At 50.6% G+C, this 17410-nt stretch overlaps 1 protein-coding gene across 4 annotated transcripts in view; it reads left to right on the top strand.

Annotated features, from left to right (window-relative positions):
* The window catches only part of prickle2b (prickle homolog 2b), a 54590-nt gene that overhangs the window by 34079 nt on the left and 3101 nt on the right, over positions 1–17410 (top strand). For 3 of the 4 annotated variants that reach the window (XM_028999360.1, XM_028999363.1, XM_028999365.1), the window contains 5 exons: positions 12650–12833; positions 14979–15092; positions 15176–15313; positions 15450–15653; positions 16831–17017. In XM_028999360.1, coding sequence (XP_028855193.1) covers positions 12650–12833; positions 14979–15092; positions 15176–15313; positions 15450–15653; positions 16831–17017 — 827 coding nt within the window. Of the gene's footprint in view, positions 1–8939; positions 9189–12649; positions 12834–14978; positions 15093–15175; positions 15314–15449; positions 15654–16830; positions 17018–17410 lie in introns of those variants that run through there. The other variant, XM_028999364.1, reaches the window with a different exon arrangement.

Here is a 17410-nt window from a genome sequence, read left to right as displayed (position 1 = left end):
CCCAAAATGCTTTTTTTGAACGTTCATGCCCGAACGTGACCTCGCATCCCAGAATCAGCACAGCTCCATCTGATTGGGAAGCGGGTCTCTTTTCTTTTTTTTTTTTTTTTAATCGCACACAGACCACCTTCGAAACCCCCCACAGTCGCGACCGCTTTCCATGACGACGAGGCCCCGGAAGATTCCTGGAGGATTTTATTGGGGGAACAAGACTGAAGTAATTACTTTCCTGTTCATTTGTTTCAGGGAAATCGCATGCGCTGAGCAGAGCCGATAAAGGACGTGGCCGTTGTTTTTAAAGAAGCCCGTGGAAGAACGCTGAGCGCGGAAAAGGCCGGCGCTTGATGCATATTTCCATGCGGTGTGGAAGGGAAAGTTTGTCTTCTTTTCTTCCCCTGGCTGTTGGCATGTCGACCTCCAGAGCCCGCAGAGTCTGTCTGTGTCCGTGCAATAAAAGCCGGCGTATAAAAGAGGAAGAAAAAAAAAAAACGCGCCCCGCTTTGAAGCTGGACAATGACCTCAAACTTGTTGGCTTTTCAAACAGCCGGCACCCACTGTGCCGATCGCAAAAGGCCCAGCGGGGGAGCTCCCTTGCTGGGCTCCCCCTCTTCAGAGCAGCCTTGTTCGGGGACGGGTGTCCCCTGCAGCTCTGTTGAGGGGGTTGGGGGCGTCAAGAGTCGCTTCCTGCCGGCGCGCTGATGTCACCCGAAAAGGACTCATCCCCCACGCGGCCCCGGCCGGCTCCGCCCATAAACGCGCTTTCACAAAATGGGAAACACATTTATCCCATTAATTAATCGGCAACAAAAGCCCACCTACCTACCTACCTACCCTGGTTCCCCAACGCAGTCCCGGTCCCCGTATCTGCGGGCACGGGTGACACATGGTGTGTGTTTGCCGGTTATGTCTGATTGGGTAATAACAATAACGATACCCCCTCGGCCCTCCAACCCAGGTGTGCGCTTGGCCCCGGATCAATATGTTGAGGTTTCCACCCCTGTGGCTCCCATTCCAAAATAAACGCTTTACATTTGCAAACAATTATCCCCCCCCCCCCCCCCCCCCCCCCCCCCACACACACCCCCAACCCAGTCCCCCCGCCTGCCCCCCGCTGTTTCTCAGAGGGTCCGGATCGGCCGTAATGAAAGGCGCCGAGCAGAAGCCACGTCGATGCTTTTTTAAAAAAAAAAATTCCTCCCTCTCTAACGGATGCGTAATCATGTCTATTCCCTACTCTACCCATCATGCACCTCGCCTAACCCATATCTGTCACATTCCCCATTAAACAGAAGCACACCGCCATGTTTCCCTTTCAAGGCCGCCAGCCGGTGGTGGTTTTGCACGCGCCGACTGCAAATCCCTCGCCGAAATGTTGGATTCTCCCGTCGCTCCAGGTGCTCTTTTAATTTGAAGGACACGGGAATGACTCGGTTCCCCGGCCGTGATTTTTGAATGTTTGGAATGAATGAAACGTGCGTGGAACAATCGCTGGCCGAAGTGAAGTGATTGTCACATGTGATACACAGCAGCACAGCACATGGTGCACACAGTGAAATTTGTCTTCTGCATTTAACCCATCACCCTGAGTGAGCAGTGTGCAGCCATGACAGGAGCCCGGGGAGCAGTGTGTGGGGACGGTGCTTTGCTCAGTGGCACCTCAGTGGCACCTTGGCGGATCGGGATTCGAACCAGCAACCTTCTGATTACGGGGCCGCTTCATTAACCACTGTCCTCGGTTAATGGGAGGTACAGCGAGAGGAACGAAGCCTTACGGCTAACCATCCTTTTAAAAATGCAACCGGTTTGGTAGACATATCATTATTTTCGCCTTTCCGTGTTCAGTTGTGTTTCCCTACAGAACACACACCATCACCAACACACCAGCAGGGAGCTGAATGGGTTATCTGCTGTAATGTGTGTGTGTGTGTGTGTGTGTGTGTGTGTGTGTGTGTGTGTGTGTGTGTTTTAAGCAGGCTACCCCAAGTTGAAGAGCTTGTATTTGTCTGCCAACACAGGATCTCCAAAGTTTGCACAACCTGCTCGTCATCCAGGTGCCGGATTTCACCCCTGAGCTCCAAAATGCTAATTTGCAGCAGGGAATTCTGGGACGTTGAAGCTGCCTCGTGGTTTTTTTTTTTTTGGCAGGAGCCGGGGTTTCTCTCGAGTCGCGGCAGGAAATAAACAAGTTGTCAAGCATTAAAAAAAAGGCAGAGAGAGGGATGAAAGGGCGGCCATGACACACTAAAACCGACCAGATGGGAGAGTTCTTGACCTGCCCGAGACCGTTAATGCTGCGTAATAAAAGGACGTTGCTGAGTTGTTTGTCCCGGTGAGGACGATGTATATATGACATTTCTGCGCCTTCACCTGTCCACCCGGGAGGAGTGGCGGCGCGACGTCTTTCGGGTATCCAGTGCGGACATGCATGCCATTTAAAGTTTTTACTTGCGCGTGAAACGTACGGCGCGGCGCGGCGAAACCTTGGTGAGGCGTCGGCTCCTGCCGACTGTGTGCCTTTGTGACGGCAGAGGTCACGTGTTGACCTGGAGCGCGGTGATTCATTTCCGGCCAAAGGTCTGGTGACTTCGTCTTGCTGGCTGTGTCACTCAGCTCCTCCGCTGCCGCCGTGTCGGGTGTGTGGCGGTGGGGAGGAATGCAAGGTCATTGGTGGCGGGATCGAGTGACCTCCGGCTCTGGCCGAAAGCACGTGCCAACAGATGCTTGTGTGTCTTCCGCTGGCACAGAAAGTTCCCAAGCTCCGACTATTCAGGAGGAATCTCACACCTAACCTATTCCCATTATATACTTGTATTTTTTTTATTACGTCTGGAATCAAACAATATTATATCCGAATATTACATTTACATTTCAGGCATTTACCAGACGCCCTTATCCAGAGCGACTTACAATCAGTAGTTACAGGGGACAGTCCCCCCCTGGAGACAGGTTTAAGTGTCTTGCTCAGGGACACAATGGTAGTAAGTGGGGTTCGAACCTGGGTCTTCTGGTTCATAGACGAGTGTGTTAACCGCTAGGCTACTACCACCCATATTAGAGCCCACTGCATGCGTTTTTACTGTTCATTGTATCAGCTGCATGTAGAAAGTCACGTGAAGTCCAGAGCAGCGTTGCCAGATTCCTCATGCACACCATGTCTACAATTGTGCAAATCCATAATTTGGCTACATAATTTGCAACACTGTGACTGAAACGTAACAGCAGATCACAGAAAAGCTGAGCAGTCGCCATGTGCTACCACGTCACTGGCCAGGCGTGGACTACAATGCAAATAGGCGCATAATTTCATAATTTAGCATGGACTCAAGCCATTGGGACAAATGTTCGAACAGATGTAGTTTTTTTTACTCTTTCAAAAATGTATTTAATTAAAGTTGAGCTGCTTTTTCTGTTCTAATGGTCATTTCCCCTCTTCTGTCTACTTCGCTTTGGAGTGTTGCTTTTTTTGACGCAATCTCGTGCTATTTCAGGCCTGCCCACGCACTCACGGCAGGGGTGGAAAAACAGCACAAATTCGTCACGGCAGAATTACACCCTACTGGTCCCTCCGAAATGTCAACGTCGGCAAAAGTCTGTTATTTCACGTTTCATCACAGTCACCCGGCAATTACCAGAAGGGGACAGGTGTGTAATGCGGCCGCGTCCGGCGTCATCCTGGAATTTTTACATCTTGGGTAGTTTTTTTTTTTTTTATCCAGGGTTCCATTCACAGGCTGCAGATTCGCGGGAGCCGGTTGAAGAACAATCTCCACGTGTAATTGCCGTTTTTGGGTAACGAGCGACTCCAGGTCGGGGGGGTGAAGCGTTCAGGCCCGGGTTTTCCCATCTGTGGGCCAGAGCGTCTCCGGAGCGCCGGGCAGGTTAGAGCGCCGCCGTGCTCGCTCCAGACGCACAGAGGCCGTCTGTGCTGGAGGCCCGCAGGAGATGAACGGCGAGTGGAGGGGAAGGGGCGAGGACGGGCCGTTTTCTGAACCCAGCTGACATCCCTGGCGACCCTCCCCTCCCAGCTGAGACGCTCCCAGTTCAAATAAACACGTAAAAACGAGAGACGTGTGTATTATAAAAACCGCCTTCTGAGTGGAACACGAACTGCTTTCTGGCTGCAGGGAACATAGCTTGCCGTGTTAACAGCACTCTGGCGCGAACTCGACTTGTTGAAGGGGATCATATTTGCCAAATTCCCACCAAGTCTTCACAGTACGTCACATGTATTATCAAAAATGCGAACGGGTGAACAAGAAAATGCTGCTGAACCCTCTTCACAACCCTTGTTGAGGGTTTCTCTGAACCTGAGGGCCTCCTTCGATGGTTATGTGAGATGAGCGAGCTGTTGATTATTAATTGTAATATACAATCTGAGCCTAGTTTGTGACGTCTTTCTTGCAAAACAGCTAATAATGAGGATATGTGAAGCAAATCTTCACATATGAACCGAATCTCACAGTAGAATTCTTCAAGGTTGCCAGATTTGGTCAGTTGGTGGGGGTGAGTTTTTCAGACTTCCTGTATTCTAAACCTGGCAACACAGCAACAGCATTATACACCTGAATCAAGGGATTAAGAATGATATCTGATGAGAATGAGATTTGGTGTGGTTTGTGTGCAACCCTGCCAACCATTTAATTTTGTGAATCCAATGTGGGCTAAAATGTGTTTTAAGATGGTGGATCATCTCCCTTCGCTTGTAATAGCTCAAGTTGTGACATTTCATGTGTCAGTACAGAGTTTGGTGATTTGGTGTTGAGTGACTGGGGGAGTTGGCTCTTATCTGGACAGTGTGGATGGGAAACTAATCCTCCGTATTTACACTGGCCACTTATCTGCACCTCAGTGCCTGCCGTTTGCCCAGGTTTAATCCTCTCCTCGTCTCTCTTCTTCTACTTAAGATCTTCATAACCTCCCCCCATTCTGACACTGGGGAAATCTACTCGGTTTCCCCAGATGGCTTAGTCCTCCAGTTAAATTTCACTTTTGGTGACCCCTGCAACTTTAAATGGGACATTTCTCATTTGATGAATGTCTAATATTTCTTCGGATGAGGTCATTTTAATGCTAAATTGAACAGATAACCCATCCCATTGGCTTTAACCATTTTAATAAGGGAATATTTCATTTTATTTCCCCCCTTGTTTAACACAGACCTCCTGTTCACTTCCCCCCAGTTCCATGATGCCATCCAGTCTGCGCGGCCAGAGCCCAGTGTCCCGTCCGGTTTTCTCCGGTAGTAAATCGCACCAGCGTTCAACCCACTTCCAGGGATAATCACTTTCCCTGAATATGAAGGAAAGTGTATCCTGGCCGCCTCTCCGCTGCAGCAGGAAGTGTGCGCAGTTCATCGCGGGCCGGGGTCACACCCGCCGCCATGATATGTTTACCAGACAGCGGCACACTGTCAATGCACAGAGGTGCTGTTACACTTGGCCTCGGCTCATGCCGTTTGCCGCTAATACAAAGGGAATAAAAACGGATGCAGAGTCACATAACCCTCGTATTTACGCTGAGGCCGCTACAGTGGAAAAATTCAGACTTGGATATATTGTCCTTAAACGCAAAACCATGTCCGGTCACCAATGGTCCTTTGGACAAAAAAAACCAAAAAAACTTCCACTGACGAATGTGGTAGCGGCAGCCATATCCTGTAACATGGCTCCTATATATGTCTATTAGCACCAGGATATTTTGGACATGGCAACTCACTCTTGTGAGTGGACCTTTGACCACGAGCCCTGCGTCCGGCCGTGGGCCCTCTCCAGCCCTGGCGTCTGAATGAAGCCTCTCTCGTCGGGGCGGCCTTCCCAAGCTAAATATTTGAACAGCGCATACTTGAGCTGGAGTTTATTTAACTTCAAGGTTGTATCCCTGGTTTTAAAACCATTAGGAGATGTTCTGGAGGAGGTAGGAACGTTTTTTTCTTTTTTAATTGGCCAGGAGTCTTGGGGCTGCGTTGCCTTCGTCGGGTCGCCGTTTTATGCCCCAAAAAAGATTGCAACGAGTATTTATTCCAGTTCTGCCAGCGGGTGAGAAAGATGTGCAATAAACACTTGTTTCATTCGGCCGGGAGAGTTTGATGGAAGCGGCAAATATGTTCAATTACCCCTCCGGCACATCGGGAGGAGACTGTTGAAGAAATTGTCATTAGCAAAAGCGGTTTCCACCACTGTGACTAACGGGGGGAGTGAGTTTGGTGACTGGTCCACCGCCCGAGTCCAAGCAGCCCCGCGGCGTGGAAGTAATGAGAGATGCTGAGATATCGACGCCCTCTGTTACGTTATAGATTTGTTTCCCGCGACCGGATGCGTGCTCACCAGCGGCGTCCCCCGTCTTTATTTTCCTGTGTTGGTCTCCTGTACCCCACAGTGCGTTTTGAAGTCGCCTAGATTTAACCTGCCCGCGCGCACACTTGTAAAAGCCATCCCGTGAGGTCTGGGTTCGGCACGTCGTGTGTGAGCGAACGCTCGCGTCCATTTTGCCCCCCGGACAGAGCGCGGAATGGACCCTCGGATGATGGACGCGACTCGGTGGTGCATTCCTCTCCCTCCGTGTCTCTGGGCCAAAGTGGGGCAGGGCGGGGTGGAAATAGACGCTCGGCTGCTAATGGCCACGCTTCAAGGTCACAACAGGGCCCTGGGCTGCGGCGCGCCGAGTCCGGCGTAACGAATTACAGAGACTCTCCGCATGCGGTTTACTCACAAGCTGGTTGCACCACAAAACAAAACAAAAAAAAAAACGCATTTAGAACCAAAATAACGTATATACATTAGCAGGTGTAGCATGCGGGGCAGTGGTGGTTCGAATCCCGATCCACCGAGGTGCCACTGAGCAAAAGCACTGCTCCCCGGGCGCCTGTCATGGCCGCCCACTGCTCACCAAGGGTGATGGGTTAAATGCAGAGGACAAATTTCACCGTGCGCACCGTGTGCTGCGCTGCTGTGTATCACAAGTGACGATCACTTCACTTTAGCATATGGCCAGAACTCCTGCATGATGACGCTCCATTCGGAAAGGGTTCTGACCGACTGTCCGGCAACCTTTGGCAACGCCCCGCCCTCCCCCCCCCGACAGGAAGTTTGACTGCAAGGAGAAGTTGGGCCAAATGCTTTGATGTGTGCTCCGCCCCAACCTCCGGGAGGAATTTGGTTATCTGGCGTTGAGGTCAGCCCGGCAGAGGCGGCGTCAGCTGTTGGGCCGGGGTTCAGCTGCTCCGCTGTTGATTTTAGAACGATAGTCATCAGCCTTTCCCACGCGGTTTCCACAGGAGAGGGCGGGCGGAGGTCTTCTTTTACACTTATTTGGTTATTTGTTCGCTTTTAATACCCCCCCCCCCCCCCCCCCCCCCCCCCCCCCCCCGTCCATCCCACTTCGTTCCATTTGGCACGGCCATCCGGCTGGCAGCCGAAAATGCCGAAGCTTTCAGAGGAACGGGTTCCGGGGGGAGGCATCAGGACAAACAAAAGCTTTCATGTGGACAAAAGCGCTTGTTTGGCAAAGCCTCGCAGGCCTAAGGAGGGCACAGGGTAATTGATACCCTCATATTCACCGGGGGAGCTGGGTCGTACTGACAAGTATGCCGGTTCGATACCAACAGTTCTTCTTGGCCAGCGGCGGGCTGCTGAAAGTAAACTCCTTCACGTCCACGCCACGTCCTGCTTGTGCTGTCCCGCTCAGACTCATGAATCACTTTGGCGTATTCGGTGGCGGCGCCCTACTTAGCTCCCGCGCGCCGCACGGTCAAATTTATTTCCCCCACTTCGTTCGCGGGATGTGATGGATGGGAGAGAAGCACCCCTCCTGACCGAGCCTGGACAATCAGCTCGGATTGTATTATGCGCTCAAGGCGGTGCGAGTGTTTGAGCGATTAGCAGCTCCCAGAATAGCCCCTGAGAAATAATCCGTGGACAGAATGGCTGTTAACAAGCGCCGCTCATTTATTCATTTAAAGAGTCGCCGCTAGATTGCGGCCCGCGCTCAGATGAACGCCCGCTGCCTGGTATTCTCCGGCCACAGGCATCCCTTTCAAAGGCTCCAACGGCAATAAATCCATCTTTCAAGCTGTCACCTCTTCTCTGTCTTTCCCCAAATAAAGAAGGCGGGCTATTGGGCCTCGATATTGATTGTTGGACTAGTGCCTGAGGGCTGTGGGCTCCTCATTGAGAAAAAGCGACGGGATCAATGACTGCTGGCAAGAAATGTCCAAACGTGCATGAACCCGTTCGTTTTTAATATTCATACCGCTGTTGGCGACATCACGCAATAACATTTGGTTTCAGTGTGAAAAGAAATGCCATTGCTTCCTCTGGCATAACGTGTCACGTTAAATTGATATTGTCGACCATTGCAACGCGCTTTTCTTTCCCTTTTTTGACAGATTACACTGGCTGCCCCGGGCTGTTGGCCTGGGACAATTGTCTGATTTAGATGCAAATGAATCCAAAAGAGGAGTCATTCAGGCCGCTAATTATACCACAGTAATCGTGGTGACTTGCCGACATCACTGACGCTCATTAGCATTCGCGGTTGTGTTGCCAGGTCGGGGTTATTTCATGCGTCACTCTCCAAAACCCCACAAACTTAATCTATAAGAAATGCAAACGTTTTAATTACCGTTGATTTGAAAGCAATGACCAATTCCCTGTTGGAAAAAATGAACCAATAGAAGTGCTATCTTACTGCATCTTTTTCATTTGTTGGGCTCCATACTTTTTGCCACTGTTTACTACATTTAATTGTTATTCCTATTTATAAGTAAAATGGAAAAAATCTGACCCGTCTCGGTCCATTTTTTTTTCTTTTTTTTAATCTTAATTTCGTCCGCGTCCGTGTGATTTATTTTTTCTTTAATTAAGTACCCCAGGGAGGCGTGAAAAGCGTGGTCGTGGCAACCCCGCCCTGCGACGTGCGGCTGGGGGAGCGGGGCTGTCCGGTCCGTCACTGCGGCCAGAACCGACAGCGCTGCACTGCGCTCGGCTCGGCTCGGCTCGGCTCGCTGGAGACGGACGGACTAACCATCGGTTTCCTAAAGCGGAATGTACATATGTATAGAACTGCGTTTCTTTTATTATTCGACTTTCTGCCGCGCGTTTGCTGCGGATTTTACTGTTAAGAGTCTGCGGACCCTGGCGATGCGGAGCGGCGGGGTGAAGAGTCGCATCCGCACTTCTGCTGCTTAAAAGGTAGGAATCGCAGCGACGACTCTCTCTGGCTGGGATTTCTTTTTTGCATATTTTCCCAGTAAATTTTTATATTAGTTTTTTTTTGTTGTTGTTGTTCGTCTAATCTAACCCTTGCAGTTATGCTCATTGGGTGAAACTTGGATCATAATCCGACGCAAATTCCCGCGGCTGCTGGAATCGTTGATTCTCGTTCGTCGTTAATTCTGTGTTGCCAAATCGCATTTTTTTTTTTTTTTGCGCACAGAAGCCGCGTCTTCCCGTTTTGTCCGCCGTCGTGTAATCGACGTGGCTTTTGTCGCGATGAGGTTGACCCCGGTCGCATCCCCTTCTGCCGGGATTTAAAGTCTTTTGTTTTGGGGCTGGTGGGGTCGGGATTAACACATGAACTGGAGCGTCTCGAGGTCCCAGCAGCTGCATGTGGAAGCTCACTGGTGCCAGCATCGTCCCAGTGTCACCACGTCGCTCTGCCACCAGTCACAGTGTTTAGGTGTGATCGTTCGCTTTCTGGCAATGATGTATACCTGTCAATATGCAGATTCATTATGGGCATTGAAAAAAAACGCAGAAGATTTTTTGGACCATATCTCCCATACATCAGCATTTCCTTCCCGGGGCCCTTTGGGAAATCTTGGAATGTTTTTTCTGAGAAACCAAAAGGTCCCATTTACCGTGATCCTCCATCTGAAGTCCTTTACTGCACACCACCTCATGCCTCAGAACAACCCCGTGACTTCAGCATCCCGTGTATTGTCCCGGAAAAAAATCGATGTCAGCCTCTCCGAGCGGGAGAATTCAGGCTTTAAAACATGACCCCGGAGGCAGGACATGGGTGAGCAGCGAGGTCCACAACATCTCCCAGCTCAGTGTAGGAATCTGCCCTGGACCCAGTGATGCCTGTCGCCATGAACTGAAGATCTTTTATCACATCAGAATATAACCCCTAATAATACAGCATTTACCAGACGGCCTTATCCAGAGCGCCTTACAATGAGTAGTGACAGGGACAGTCCCCCCCGGGAGATGCTCAGCGTGAAGTGTCCTGCTCAGTAAATGGGGTTTGAACCTTTGACTTTGTGGTCTTCTGGTTCATAGGCAAGTGTTTTACCCACTAGGCCAGTAAGGAAGGAAGATGCTTTTGCCGTTGCTGCTCGTCTGGACATGGTGGATCTCCGAAGTGAGAGGCCATGTGGCTGCTCCGGGACTCTTCCTTCAATGTCAAATCGTGCTGGAATAACACCGGGTAGGAGAGTGCAGCTCACAGTGGAGAGGTGTTCTGCAGGGCCCGAAATCCTTCATCCTCTCGCGTTAATTATGGCCACATTAGTGATCGTGATTAGCGAACGCGGTGTTCTCATGAGGCCGCACAGCAGCCCCGGGCGTTGCTCTCGCTGGGATTCTCCACCCTGCTGGGGGTGCGGGCCACGCTGGCTCCACCTGCAGGCCGCTTGCAGCGCCTCTATAAATATTCATGTAAGTTTTTTTTTTTTTTTTTTTTTTTTTTTGGCATTCCTTCATTATTCAGGTTGCCAATTGTGGCTCCAGGTAGGTTATCCTCCTCCCTCAAGGACGAGTGCAGCTGCAGAGTGTCTGGAGAGGGTGTTTCCACCAGACGTGGTGACCTGGTTCTGGGTGGAATTGCTTGTTTCCCCCCTTCAAGTCTAAACAGTACAACAGTGCACCATTTGACCTCTGTATCCATATTGCTGCCAGCTGCCCGGACCCAACACGCTTATTGGGAGTTTGGCACCATCAAGGCTTTAATATTTTATAACTGTTAATTTATGCTCCCGTTTTGTACATCGTTTACGATACTGTGGCAAACTAGGCTAAGCTGAGCATTCAGTTATGTTCATTACTTGTTTGTGACGCTGACCTGTTATTTAATGCATTTCTGTTTTACATTTCATTTAGTTGTGCGTTTGCACAGCGGGTTTGTGTGTTGTGGTGTGTGGCTCCGCCTGTCACGCCGGTCTCGGGTCACGTCCCTGTTCCTCAGCCGCCACTCTGCAGCCTGCCTTTCGTCTGAAGCCCTAATGGGATTTGCTCTAAGTGGAGCTGCTCTCCTGGGGGTGGGTGGCTTTCAGATGGATCCTGGGACACCGACCAGATGTGGTGCACGCGTGGGGTTGTGTGGTGGTCTGGGACGCCTCCAGTCATGCTCACAGTGACTGTAAAGAAGTTGAAGGACATGTTGAAGATCAGCATCAGAGTAAGGCTGAACGATTATGGCCAAAATGATCATCACGATTATTTTGATCAATATTTTAATCACGATTATTAATCACGACTGTTTGTTCTTTTAGGTAAAACGCATTTTATTGAACTTTCTATTTTAAACAAAGATTAAATGAACAAGGATTTCAGTTCAAAATGAAACCTCAAATAAAAATAACTCATAAAATGTAATTTACCCAAGACCAAGGGATGACGCAAAAAAATAATTTAATTGCAGAGAATAATGATAAAGAGCAAATAAATGAAGAAAGAAAGAAGCCTATGCAGAAAAGGCACATAATACAAGGAACAGGAACATACTACAGGCCTACAGATTTTTGGTGATAAAAACATCCTGTCAACTGTCAACAGATGACTGGTCTGGTCACTATGACAATTAAATTTTTTTAGATTTAATATGAAAAATAAGCATCCATATAGAGGCATTTTGTATCAATTTGTCATGAACTATAGAAAATGAACTGCAATATATATCCAGGTGTCAGAAAGCTGTGGGCTGAGGCGGGAAGACAGATGCTCTGTTCTGTAACGCGAACAATGTTGTTCGCTGAACGCAAAATTTTGTAACATACAAGATGATAAGACGAAATCTTACTTAAAAGTTGTGTGGTGGTGGCTTACAAATTTGGTAAAAAGTAGTGGCTGCCTGATCAGAGTACGGCACTGCGCCTGTTATGTAGGAGTTTGGCCTCCATCACATGGACGTTCGAGATGAACGCTCTCTGAATGCCTGTGCTTTGTATCTGCATTTGATTGCTGTATCAGTGGCATTTGCTTGACTCAGTGAAACGTTTGTCAGGTTTTCAGCCAAAATTGACAATTTCGTCGTCGCATGCCGCGTTTCTTTGACGTCGCCTGAACGCTGGTGCTGAACGTGGTTGCTTTGATTCACTCCAGTTTGCGGAAAAATGCTCGCTGTTCCACGCTCAACTGATTACATGAAAGCCAGGAAGATGCTTCGTTCAGACATCCGCGTGAACGTGGCCTTTACTCTCCTCTCGGCTACGTATTTGAAAACATAATGTAGAAAAATTGGCGGGATGCATTGTGATTAATCGATAATCGAATCAAATTGAATTGTAAGGCCAGTGAAGGTTCTTGCCTCTAGCGGACGAGAGCAGGTCACTGCTAGGTTGGGTCTCTTGGTGAAAGGTGTCGTGGGCATCGTTGAAGACTTATTTCAGCAGTAGGGTGAAGCTTTGCGTCTCTTCTTCTCTCTTTTCCAGGAAGATCTGTCTCCACTGTAAGTGTCCTCGGGAAGAGCATGTGGTGAGCGTCATGCAGCTGGAGATGGAGAAGGCCGTCACCAAGCTCATGTACGACTTCCAGAGGAACTCCACGTCGGACGACGACTCAGGATGCGCCCTGGAGGAGTACGCCTGGGTTCCCCCGGGCCTGAAGCCCGAGCAGGTGCCTTGCTTTTTCCTTCTTTAACTTCACGCCATTCCAGAGAAGCCGTGGTGGATTTCCAAGCTTCCTGCGTGTATCAGGATCCCCTCACTGCAGCGTAAAAACCATTTATAGATGTCAGTTTCATTTAGTTGATTAACTGAGAGGCGGTTGGGCGAGTTGGTCAATACCCAGTAAATGAAGTCACCTTCTCCAGACGCTGCTCAGCCATTGTTTATTCCCAGGGGTCATCTAAAAGCGCTGAGATGATTGCTGATCCACAAGGGTCAAAGCAAGGCTGCCTTGCCTCACTCGACAGGAATAAACATGCATGGAAACGGTGAATCCTGGAGTGCTTTTAACTATTTTGACGTCTTCGACCTGAACCTCGTCCGAAGGTCGAGCTCAGCAAGTTCTCCAGGCTGCGCGTGTTATTTTACGCCGTTTTCGCAGCCTGTAATTGTATCGAGGTCCCGAACGAAAATGAAGCGAATCAATGGAAGCCGCTCTTCCTCCCCCTCCCCGGCCCATTGTGCTGCTTCAGCGGGCCTCCGAAGTGAGAAATGATCTCCCGGCCTGACAAGCCGCCGTAAATCAGAGTCGCCATCGGCCCACGGCAGCAGAACAAAGGCCCGGCGGCATCTCCGGCCCAACTTCTCGCCGCCGAGTTAATCATTAACTCGCGGCGTTGGTTCTTGTTCTCTTTGGAGGAACTCCTGTGAATTTGGAGGCCATTTTCATGCGATGTTGCATCAATTGACCCATAATGGGGCATTATGGGGCAGTGGTGGTCTAGCGGCTAAGGAAGCTGCCCAGTAATCAGAAGGTCGCCGGTTTGAATCCCGATCCGCCAAGGTGCCACTGAGCAAAGCACCGTCCCCACACACTGCTCCCCGGGCGCCTGTCGTAGCTGCCCACCGCTCAACAAGGGTCAAGGGTCAAATGCAGAGGACAAATTTCACTGTGTGCACCGTGTGCTGTGATGACAAGTGACAATCACTTCACTTTGAATAAAGTCGAACTCTGTGCGGTTCGGAAGTGCAGGTCCTGCTGCATGGCCGAGATGAGCTGCACCTCGTGGTGTTTGATGCCGTTTGAGGTACCGGATGGGTGCATCTCCAGTCGGAGACCCAGCGGGCGTGTCGCCGATATTCACAGACGCACCTCCCAGAAAACTCTGGAGAATCGCAAGATCTCCGCGGCTTCGTTTTTTTTTTTTCTCGGCCGCGTTGGTCTTGGACGTGCGTCCGGCAATTTATCGCCACTCGACCGCAGTTGGCGTTTCGTGAAATATTCAGGGAGCTTTCGGCAGCGGGGCCGGCGGGCGCTTTCTCGTGCCAAAATAAGCCAACCTCAGATCCACATTTAAAGTGATGTACACTTGTGAGGAGTCTGGAAATAATTACACGATTATTATTACGTTTTCCTAACACGCGCTGAGACTCGGACCGTCCGGGACTTTCGTTGCAGCCGTATTTAATTTCAGCTGGTAAAATGTTAGTTATTCGCCGTCGCGCAGCTCCCCGGATGATTGGTCGTTCTAATTCCACCCCGGTTACGCCGCCGCGTTATTTATAGAGTGTTTCGGGTCGTCCGCCTAAAGGCAGATGGCGCCACGGACCAAAATCCGATTAAATCGTTAGCTTCACCAGGCCTGGATGCCACCTCCACGCGGCTGCTCCTCCTGCCGCCGGTCTCCGTCCGCACTGGCTACGCCACGAACACCGATTACCAAATTAAAACCAAGGAAATGTGGCGAAATGTGACCGCCACAAAGCAGCTCCGTGTGAAAAGTCATCACACACCGAGGGATTATCGTAAATCCCGTATCGGTGCGGGGCCGCTGTGGGGTGATGGCGTTAATCTGAATTTGAGCCGCGCCTCGCGGATTCCCCGCGTGTCCCTGCGTACACCGTTCCCAAAGGGGGAGCGAAAGGCCACGTCCCATTAACCGAGGACTGGACATCCATAAATCATCTTGACTGTAATGGTGTGTGTGTGTGTGTGTGTGTGTGTGTGTGTGTGTGTGTGTGTGAAGGAGCATCGGGGGGATGGGAGGGAAATGAGGCCGTAAATATAGGAACCTTCCCTGGTACCAGGGGGGCCCCGTGACTTAAAAAAAAAAGTGCCAATTAGGACATCTTCATTAACCCCGCGCGTTCCCAGGTCCACCGGTACTACAGCTCGCTGCCCGAGGACAAAGTCCCGTACGTGAACAGCCCCGGGGAGAAGTACCGCATCAAGCAGCTCCTGCACCAGCTGCCTCCCCACGACAACGAGGTAAGGGCGCGGCTCGCGGCTCTTTCGGTGGGGGGCGGAATGGCGAGCGCTTGACGGCATGGACCTTTGCGCCGGGCCCTCAGGTGCGGTACTGCAGCAGCCTGGACGACGAGGAGAAGCGCGAGCTGAAGCTCTTCAGCAACCAGCGCAAGCGGGAGAATCTGGGCCGTGGGAACGTGAGGCCGTTCCCGGTGACAATGACCGGGGCCATCTGTGAGCAGGTAACTCCCCGGAGGGCGCCAACACTGGTCCTCCGGGTTTTTTTTCTTTTATTTTGCTCGGGAGGCGGCCAATCGGAGGCGGGGTTGGGCGGGCCAGTGCTGCCTGTTTTTATTTTGGTCTTCTTCGCCTACGCAGTGTGGCGGCCAGATAAACGGAGGGGACATCGCCATGTTCGCGTCGCGGGCGGGCCACGGCGTGTGTTGGCATCCACGCTGCTTCGTGTGCAGCACGTGCGACGAGCTGCTGGTCGACCTCATCTACTTCTACCAGGACGGGAAGATCTTCTGCGGCCGGCACCACGCGGAGATGCTGAAGCCCCGCTGCTCGGCCTGCGACGAGGTGGGACCCCCCCCTCTTAATCTGTGTACACACGGCGGCCCTGACGGACCAATCAGATTACACGTTAAAAAGCGAGCGCTGTGGGGCGGTGGTGGCCTAGCGGGTAAGGAAGCGGCCCCATAATCAGATGGTTGCCGGTTCAAATCACAAACCACCAAGGTGCCACTGTGGTCCCCTTGATCAAAGCACCGTCCCCACACACTGCTCCCCGGGCGCCTGTCATGGTCCCCACTGCTCACTCAGGGTGATGGTTAAATGCAGAGGACACATTTCGTTGTGTCACCGTGTGCCGTGCTGCAGTGTTTCACAATGACAATCACTTCACTTTCACTTTAACTTTCGGTCAACTTTACCACGATATTTATTTATATCAGGAATGTGATTTATGGCATATATCTGTCTCCATGTTTTGTTCTTCTCTCACTCAGTTAGCGTTTTACTAAGTAGACCTTAAACGAGTTTACAAATGTAATAAAATGGATCACTAATTTTGAGTAATTTTGGGGGGACTTCTTATATCTCATTTAGTACTTTTAACTGATGAGTCCATGAAGCGTGAGACGTCTTGACGGCTGCAGATTCAGGGTGACAGGATTAATTACCGTTAGTTTCACTTCTTCAGCATTTAACCACCAAGTGGTTTGCTCTCGTTTATTTCTTCGTCCAGCCTGAGAACGCCTTACTTGACACTAGACACTGAGCCCCACGATTAGTGCACAGCGCTGCACTTAGTTCCAGGTTTGAGAACGGCGCCCTCAGTATTTCAGTAGTCACCACCACATTCTCTGACTTTGAAAGTGAAATTAGGTTTTGCAAGTTTATTAAATATATTCCAGCCCTGTGATAGGCTGAAGGAGACTCTGAAGGCCGTAAATGGAATGTGGCGCTGTGTTGTAGGTAATTGCAATAGTCTTTTTTATTTTTATTTTTTTTGAAAGCCTGACTCTCTGCAGCTCAGTAGGGGCCTTTGAGAAAATATTAGTGGAGGGCGTAACAGGAGCCCATTTCTCCTGCGGTTGGGCAACACAATAGGCTGAGCAGGGGCTGGACCACGGCCACCATGGGGCTCAGAAACGTTTCTGCTCCCCCTCTGTGTAAATGGACAGATTCTTTTTTTTTTTTATCTCTTGAGAGGCTGTGGTTTGACGGACGGCGCGCCTGCTTCTCTCTCGCACAGATCATTTTCGCGGATGAGTGCACGGAGGCGGAGGGCAGGCACTGGCACATGAAGCACTTCTGCTGTTTCGAGTGCGAGACGGTTCTCGGCGGCCAGCGCTACATCATGAAGGAGGGACGGCCGTACTGCTGCAGCTGCTTCGAGTCCCTGTACGCCGAATACTGCGACTCCTGCGGTGAGCACATCGGTAAGGGCCCGCCAGTCGCCTCCATCGTTGCCACGCCGACGTGCCGCAGCCCGCGGCTCTGGAGAACTGACCTGGATTTTGGTTACGTGTAAAACAAGCAGGGCTGTGAAAGTAAGGCAGGTGTCCAGGGGGCCTACGGGTAGTGGAGGAACGTCTCGGCTTTTTACAGCTCGGGCATGTAGGACACAGTGTGCGTTGTACGTTATTTCACCTCCTTCAGATAAAATTCGATGCTCTGCTCATGCATTTTTATGAAATATTTGGAGAAAGTTCAGGGAACTCCGTGGCTCTGCCTCAGCCGCGTTTCTGCAAAGTTCAGACCCCAGACACAAGTTTGAAATTCTGCAGTTTCTAATGTCCTAAGGTGGCCAGACATTCGTTACACTGGAAAAA

This window comes from Denticeps clupeoides, chromosome 12 (genome assembly GCF_900700375.1).
Source record: "Denticeps clupeoides chromosome 12, fDenClu1.1, whole genome shotgun sequence".
Taxonomy (NCBI): Eukaryota; Metazoa; Chordata; class Actinopteri; order Clupeiformes; family Denticipitidae; genus Denticeps; species Denticeps clupeoides.
Note: the sequence above shows the minus strand (reverse complement) of the source record. Positions and strands in the feature narration are given on the sequence as shown.